Below are 7,697 nucleotides of genomic sequence, written 5' to 3'. Positions count from 1 at the left end.
TCATGACAAGCCACCAAAAATGAATTTGTCCATTTAAGTATCCTAGCCATTAATCCAATTGGAACGGAAATTGTTTCCAACATACTTGACACAGTTCCTAACATTTTCTAAACAAAATGTATAATCCAGCTACTTCAAGGAACTAATTAAATAATAATAGATGCATACCTTCCAAGAATGCAAAGATTTTAGTGTAAACTCTGATACTAAGTGTATCCATTCACTATAGCCTTTAGCATTCACAAGATCAGATAAGTGCAGCATAAATCAAAGTGGGAACGTGATTTATTAATCGAGAAATACCAAGATCAATCCTAAGGAGTTCAGGAGAACTTAATTGTGCAAATTCAAGTGAAAAAAATCAAACAAGGAACTAGGATGTAAGCAGTCATGGAAACCCACGTTGCAATAGTTCCTCTATACCTATTAATCTTTATCAAGAAAGAAAGGAAATAGAGAAACAATGGAAAAGCGAACAGGAAAATAATAAAATAACCTCTAAAACTGGCAAGAGAAGATGCAATAAGAAACATGAATAATTTTATGCAAAATGAGGGTGAAAGAGTTGAGTACAACACTTAAACCTTAAAATTATTTATCCACACAATAAAAAAAAAAACGGAAGAAAAAAAATGTCTTTATTATAAAAGCATTCTGTTTCACTCTAAAATAAAAACATTCCAAGATTTTTCAACTTAAGTATACAAGTAATCCCTAGTCAAATGGAGAAAAAATTGCTGCAAAGAATTGGTTTCAAGAACATTGCTAAAAAGTTGAATGGTTGACTAATCTATTATCACTGCATGAAACATCAGCAAGATAAAAGAAACCACCCAGGTTAACAGGCAGCTTTTGAGTCAGAGTTGTCGAAAATCATGGAAAATAAGCGAAAACAGGGCATCAGGGGCTGTGCCATCAAGCTGGTTGTGCCGGGGCTGTGCCATCAAGCTGGTTGTGCCGGAAGAAAGGGAAAGTAGCAATCTGTTACGGGTGTGTGAAAAATACATGCCGAATAAAATATTCGTGGTGTGGCCACTTGAGGTAGTGGAACAGAGTGACAAACAATGCTTAGTGATCGATCACCAGAGGAGGACGGTTCTAGCAACAGCAGAGTCACCAGAGGAAAAAAGAGCGTTTGGTGACAAAAGGAAAGGGCAAGCAACGGTCGCCAGTGTTGTTCACCTGAGAGAAAATGGGGTCTTCTATGGATTGCAGTTATTGTTCACCTGGAAGGAAAAGAAATGGATCGAAGAAACCTAAAACTATTGATACCATATAAGAAAGAGTTATTTGAATGTTGAGTCTAATGCAGACCACACGTTATATATTTATACTAATTTACATAATCAAATACACTAAATTCTTGCCTAATAATCAGGATCCATGATCCTCATTTCCTAGAATTTGTAACAGCTAATGATTAACAAATCTATAACATTCTAACAAGTTTGATGTGAAAAATGTATTTTTACATGGTCATTTAGAGGAAGAAATCTACATGAAAATTCCTCCTAACCTTGGGTCTACTAAAGAAAGGGATAAAGAGCCTTGGATCAACTGAAAAAAGTGATAAAGTATGTAGAATGAATAAAGTCTTGTACAAACCCAAGCAGTCACGCTGTGCTTGGTTTTGAAGACTTACTCAAACTATTTGAAGACTTACACAAAGCCAAGGTGAGCACACCTCATTTATCAAGCATTCCTTAGAAGGCAAACCTACTATTCTCTTAGTCTGTGCAGATTACATAATCATTGCAAGGGATGATTTATGTGAGAAACTAATCTTGAAAGAAAAAACTAGTGCCAGTTGGAGAACAACGATCTTGGAAAATTAAAGTACTTTCTTGGAATAAAAGTTACCTACTTGAAAAGGGCATCTTCATCTTCCAAATAAAACACATTTTGCATCTTCTCAAAGAAACAGGGAAAGTTATATGCAAAGCCATTGGAACTCCTCCAAAACAAAACCATAGAATTGGTAGTGATCAAGATAGCTTTGTTGTGAACAAGGGCCAATATTAGTGGCTTGTCGAAGCTCATTTACTTATGTTGCAAGTTCTGATAGTCAATTTGTGCACAATCCAAGAGAGCAACACTTAAAAACTTTGAACAGAATCCCTCAATATTTGAAGGCAAGTGCATGAAGGGGACTGTTGTTTAAGAAGGATGAAAATCCAAAAAGGAGATGCACATTGTTGCAGACCATTTGTTACTGATTGGAGATTCACTTGTGCATGTCCTTGGGTGGAAACTTAGTAACTTGGAAAAGAAAAAAAATGTAGTTGCAAGGCATGGTGCAAAGGTTGAATTCCTAGTGACAACACAGGGGTATGTGAATTGTTATGCTTGAAAATTATTTTGAATGATCTAAAAGCAAATTGTGAAGAACCTATGAACCTTTATCATGATAATAAATCAGTTATCGTTATTCCTTATATAATGTAACTGCCTAAGCAACTGAAAAATCTGTAAAAGCAGTCATAAGAACCTCTAAAAACCAGTCAACTAACTTTACAACTCTTTTAACTACATTAACTATCATAACCTAGGACCTAGGTAGCTGGTATTCAGGTTACATCTTTCCAAACGTACTGGCTAGTGCAGGTTGCCCAAGTGCAGTGGTTGGTTTTGACTGTTAGAGCTCCTAACTTGCTACTCCAAGTCACCTTGACAGCTGTCATGTACCATGTCATCTTATCCAGAAGCTTCCCATACAAGTCAACGTCAATGCAAGGCTGTTCAATTCTCCTCAAGTGCACTGCACACACGTAACAGCAGATACTAGACTTGATTTCTGCTTCAGCATGCATTCAAGCAGTCTAGCCCTTTTATTCACATCCAAAAATCTTTAAGTCAGCAAATTCCAAATCAGAAGCTACACTTCAATTCAACAAGGCACCTAACTCACGCAAAACACATATTAGAATTACAGGTGTATGTAGAACATAATGACTCAAGGAAAATAATCTAAAACACAATAACAACAATAGTCTAACTTAGAATTCTAACTCTAACTTTTACTATTTACTAAACTAAGAATCTATCATCAACCCAAAAGAGAATTATATACAATGAATCATTTGAACAAAACACTAAAATTTCTAAAAGCAGAACCTAAAAACTATACTAAAGCTAAAAATCTAAATCTGAATTATAAAATTTTAAACTAGAATTGAAACGAAGCTAAACTTAAAACTATACTACACTACTCACAAAGACTAAGAATACAAAAAACTAAAAATGAAACTAAAAACTAGTCTAAAAACACATTAACACAAATTATGAAAAACTAAGAAATTAGCCTCTTAATCTAAATCTAATATAAAAATACAAAATTAAGCACACAATACCACCCAAGGATATGCAATTGGCTTAGAAAAATTTCAACAATTGGGGACTCCTCAAGCATGTAGTTTTTAGTACTAATATATGCAAAAAAATATTCTAATCAATGGATAGTTTTGTTGCACCTTTGAGACACTCCGCAACTTTAGTTTGGAGGAGTTTCTATCTAAAGACAATATAGATCACAATAGTAGTACAACTGCTTCATTTTCTAGTCGTTTTGGATTGCAAAGGCATTTTTTATCACAATTTTATTTAGGAGAATTATTTGTCTTTACTCCTCTAGAACACTTGTGCTCCTCCTAACTTTGTCATGTATTACATGAAAAATGTTTACATTCACTGTAAAAATCATAACAAAATAGAAAAAATAATTGAGCTTATATAATGATAAACCCTTACACAAGTGTTTGGAAGAACTAATGAACGTGTGAGTTAATTTCAACTTATTTCAATAAAATCACTTATGATGGATTTTGAAAACAAGTCATAAAGTATATGAAACAGCTCAACAATTTGACTTCCTCGACTCTCAACCAACTTAGCCATTGTGGTTTTCCAAATGAAGCCTAAATTTAAATTGCTTATCAATAGAAGAGCCTAATTAAACTGTTTCTCCAAAACTACACTAAATCCAGTTACTCAACCTTGGTTCTGGAGAAAATGGGAGAAATATGAGGGTTATGAACTTAATTAAGGTTATGATAGGACTAAAGTTTGTAAACTTGAATTTTGCTAAAATTTATTTGCATACTGAGTTTGTTAGTGAAACTCCCCCTTTTTAGTGACTTCTTCAAGACAAAGTCATGCATCTTTGGATTAAAATCATCTATAGCAACAAAAGATTCATTGATGGTTCATACATTAGAACGCTGAATTTTGCAACTTTAAATCAAACATGCAGATAGTAAAACTAAGGTTAAAATGAAAATCAAACGAGATTAATTTGTTTGTCAACTTTACCTTCTACAGCTACTTTTGGGCCTTCAAACTGAAAACCAGACATACACTAACCTGTGTACTGTTTATCTAAACTCAGATAAGGTTTTCCTAGGTTGATGGTTCTCATTTATGGTCCAAGTGTGAAGGTTCAAAAGTTCAAAGATTGCAAGTGTCCGTGGCTGGTAACTGCAACAAAATTCAATTGATACACGAAAAGGTCTACAGAACACTAATTTATTTATAAAGTAATGTTAATGAGTATCGTACGTAGGAATACAACAATTATTCCATTAAGAAGGAACAGAAGAATAATGTTGCAAAGCTGCATAAAATCAAATTCCAGTTCATGCTAAAAATTAACACAGCACCAGCAAAATTTTGCAGTGTCCTCGGCCATCATTATGAAATTTTCTAAATTTCAGACAGCTAAAATGAAACAACATACATCATTCCATAACAACTTTTGCACCAAGAGCTTTCAGTTTCTCCATTATCTTCTCCCCTTCTTCTTTTGAAACACCCTTCTTTATAACAGAAGGTGTTTTCTCAACCAAATCCTTCGCTTCCTTCAAACCTAAATCAGTAAAGCCCCGGACCTCCTTGATGATTTTAATTTTGGAAGCCGCTTCGTAGGACTCCAGTTTCAATTCAAACACAGTTTTTTCCGGCTTTTGCTCCTCCTTGGCCGCAGCTGGTGCTTTCGCTGCCATTCCAGCCAAATTTCCCGCTCCTGCTTTCATAAATCCCACATTAGGCATCTCCTTCACTCCCATTTTCTTCATCAGAACAAGACCCAATTCTGCAGCTTCAGCTACTGTAAGAGATGCAATTTCATCAACAAGCCTGAAAACTCTTTCTGACGGAGGACCTCGATGATCGTCGGGATCAAATGTAGCAGGATCAAAATCAGCGGGAAGACTTCTTTGGTCAATTTCCACTTCCTCTACATCCTCCTCCTCTTTCCTTGCAGGTTGACCAAAATTTCTTGAAAAAACATTTATGTTACTAGAGTTAAGCCGCACTACTGTTGGCTGAAAAGTTTGTCTACACAAACCATGGGGTAAACAGTGCCTTATTCTTGAAAGCAAACTCATTCTCAACTGATTCTGATACAGTCTCTCAGAATGGAAAATCAATATAGTTTAACACCCATCGTGTTCGCCTAATCCAATAAAACAATTCACCCTGAAAGCACAAAAAACAGAACTTAAACTTACGCTTGTAGAGATTTTTGAAACATTATTCGACTCATTGATCCTGTTTGGATAAACTTCCGTTACCACATCCTCGAACCTAGTTGACTCGCATGGTTGGACATTAGAATAAAAAACAAAAACAAAAAACGACACTGGAATTGTTTCTCTAGGTCAAATTGAAGCATAACGCACCTGGGTAACAATTCTGTGGATCACTGTTTCTCTCTTGTCAGGTTGTTCAGCGTTTCGATCGTTCGCATTTGATCGATCTCACTGCTCTCCCTTTTCCTTTCTCTGTTGTCTGTTTGATACAGAGCTGCAAATTAGTGGGTTGGGTCGTATTAGGGTTTTAGTTTTGGGATTTTGTGGGCCTCTTTAAGTCCAATAGCTCTTTTTGAAAAAAAAATATACATAGTGTAATCAACTGACAAAAATAATAAAAAAATACTTTTAAGGCATAATATATTACAGGATTTCAATGTAATATTAAATTAGTATTTTATTTATAAGTATTTTATTTAGTCTAAAATATGTCTCTCTATTTCTTAAAATTTTGCTTACTTTTATATTTACTCTTCCAAATCTGGATTTCAAAAATTATGTTTTGATATTTGGGAACTAAAAATATTATTACGCATACATGATTAACACATCATGTCAACAATGACATATGTAACAAAGATAATGAAATTCATTTTTCAAAAATATCTTTTCAAACCCTTAAATTCATTTTTAAAATTTTTAGGGATTAAAATATTAAAAATATCTTTTCAAAGCCCACATTACATTTCTCTACTTAAACATTTCTTAGTAACCTTAATACTTCTTTAATAATATAAAATTTGAAAATAAAAATGGATTATTTCAAATTTAGAATACGTAGAATAACACTTTTAAATACTACGCATATATTTTTTTATATAAAAACTAATTTTAAATTCATGGGACTTAAAATGTCGATTTTATATTTAAAGGGTTAAAGAGATATTTTTAATTTTGGAGGACTATTTAACAAAACAAGTTAGAAACATATTTTCATGTCATTATTGATATTAACATTACAATAAACATTTAATTCAGTCCGCATTTTGATCTTAAAAGTTCGATACAGACTTAATTGTGATGCGAACTTATGAAATTTTAAGAATTATATTATAATATGAATTATTATGGGTCATATAATTACAATATGAAATACTATGAGTGTTAAAATTTTGTAAAAATTGTAAAAATATGAAAGATATAAGTAATATGATAGATACAAGAGATATGTTACCAGAAGAACTTATTATTTTATATATATATATATATATATATATATATATAATTCAACATAATATAAAGTCAAATGACTTTACGTGTTATTTTATGAAAATAAAGTCACAAAATTATTGATCTGAAAATTTTCTCTTTTTACGATATGCAGACTTAAATGATTGTAGACTTAAACAAAGATTTATTATAACAACGTCAACAACAAATATAACAATGGGTTAAAAAAATTATTTTCTGAAAATAGGAACTAAAAGAAAAAAAAAACTTACAATATTAAGAAAAGTTATCCAAATTGAAAAGATAAAAAACTTTACGAGTTATTTTATGAAAATAAATAAAAATTATTAATCCAAAAATTTTCTCTTTTCAAACGTAGACGATATGCAAATTTAAATAATTACAGACTTAAACAAAGGTTTACTGTAACAACGTCAACAACAAATATAACAATGGGTTAACAAATTTATTTTCTGAAAATAGGAACTAAAAGAAAAAAAAAACTTACAATATTAAGAAAAGTTATCCAAATTGAAAAGATTAAAAAGATATTTTTAATACAATATTAAATTATTATATTATAAGTATTTTAACTTATTTTTAATATGAGATTGATTACAAATTTACAACTTGGAAACAAGTTATCATAATAAAAGTCTTCAGTTTTACCACCATTAAATAGTTATGAAACCTTCTCTAATTTTATAGAGGAGTTTGTATAAAAGTTAAATACATTTATAGAGAATCTCAATCCATAACCATTTAATTCTCTTCTCCAACAGGAGTTTAAATATAAATTTATACAAATTTAATGTTTTTTATCATCAAAATCTATATATGTATAAAAAAAAATTCTTTTTCCATATTTATTTTTTAATTTTATTTTTTAAATAAAAAATTTTAAAATTAAAATAATTATTTTATCAATTTTACGTTTTTTAA

General features: G+C 31.5%; 1 protein-coding gene across 4 annotated transcripts; it reads right to left on the bottom strand.

The window, feature by feature from the left end:
* Positions 1–2,398: 2,398 nt before the first annotated feature.
* Positions 2,399–5,846, bottom strand: LOC114185728 (uncharacterized). Of its 4 annotated transcripts, XR_014995416.1 has the most exons (4): positions 5,676–5,846; positions 4,733–5,472; positions 4,309–4,473; positions 2,399–2,899 (listed from the first exon to the last, which is right to left on the bottom strand). XR_014995416.1 is itself a non-coding variant. In XM_028073606.2 (3 exons), the coding sequence occupies exon 2, from the start codon at positions 5,379–5,381 to the stop codon at positions 4,734–4,736; it is 648 nt and encodes a 215-aa protein (XP_027929407.1). In that variant the 5' UTR covers positions 5,382–5,472; positions 5,676–5,846; the 3' UTR covers positions 2,399–2,899; position 4,733. The 4 variants fall into 4 exon arrangements, 3 of the variants coding, with proteins under 3 accessions (XP_027929407.1, XP_027929408.1, XP_027929409.1); XM_028073606.2 differs by lacking the exon at positions 4,309–4,473; XM_028073607.2 differs by lacking the exon at positions 4,309–4,473 and having other exon boundaries at positions 2,399–2,825.
* Between the last annotated feature and the right edge of the window lie 1,851 nt (positions 5,847–7,697).

This window comes from Vigna unguiculata, chromosome 5 (genome assembly GCF_037176805.1).
Source record: "Vigna unguiculata cultivar grain cowpea cultivar isolate G323 ecotype 2 chromosome 5, ASM3717680v1, whole genome shotgun sequence".
Taxonomy (NCBI): Eukaryota; Viridiplantae; Streptophyta; class Magnoliopsida; order Fabales; family Fabaceae; genus Vigna; species Vigna unguiculata.
The sequence above is the reverse complement of the archived record's forward strand: the minus strand, read 5'-3'. Positions and strand labels throughout refer to the sequence as shown.

Bases quoted from the DNA above. Each gene is read 5' to 3' on its own strand.
- LOC114185728 (XM_028073606.2), bottom strand. From the start codon at position 5,381: ATGAGTTTGCTTTCAAGAATAAGGCACTGTTTACCCCATGGTTTGTGT.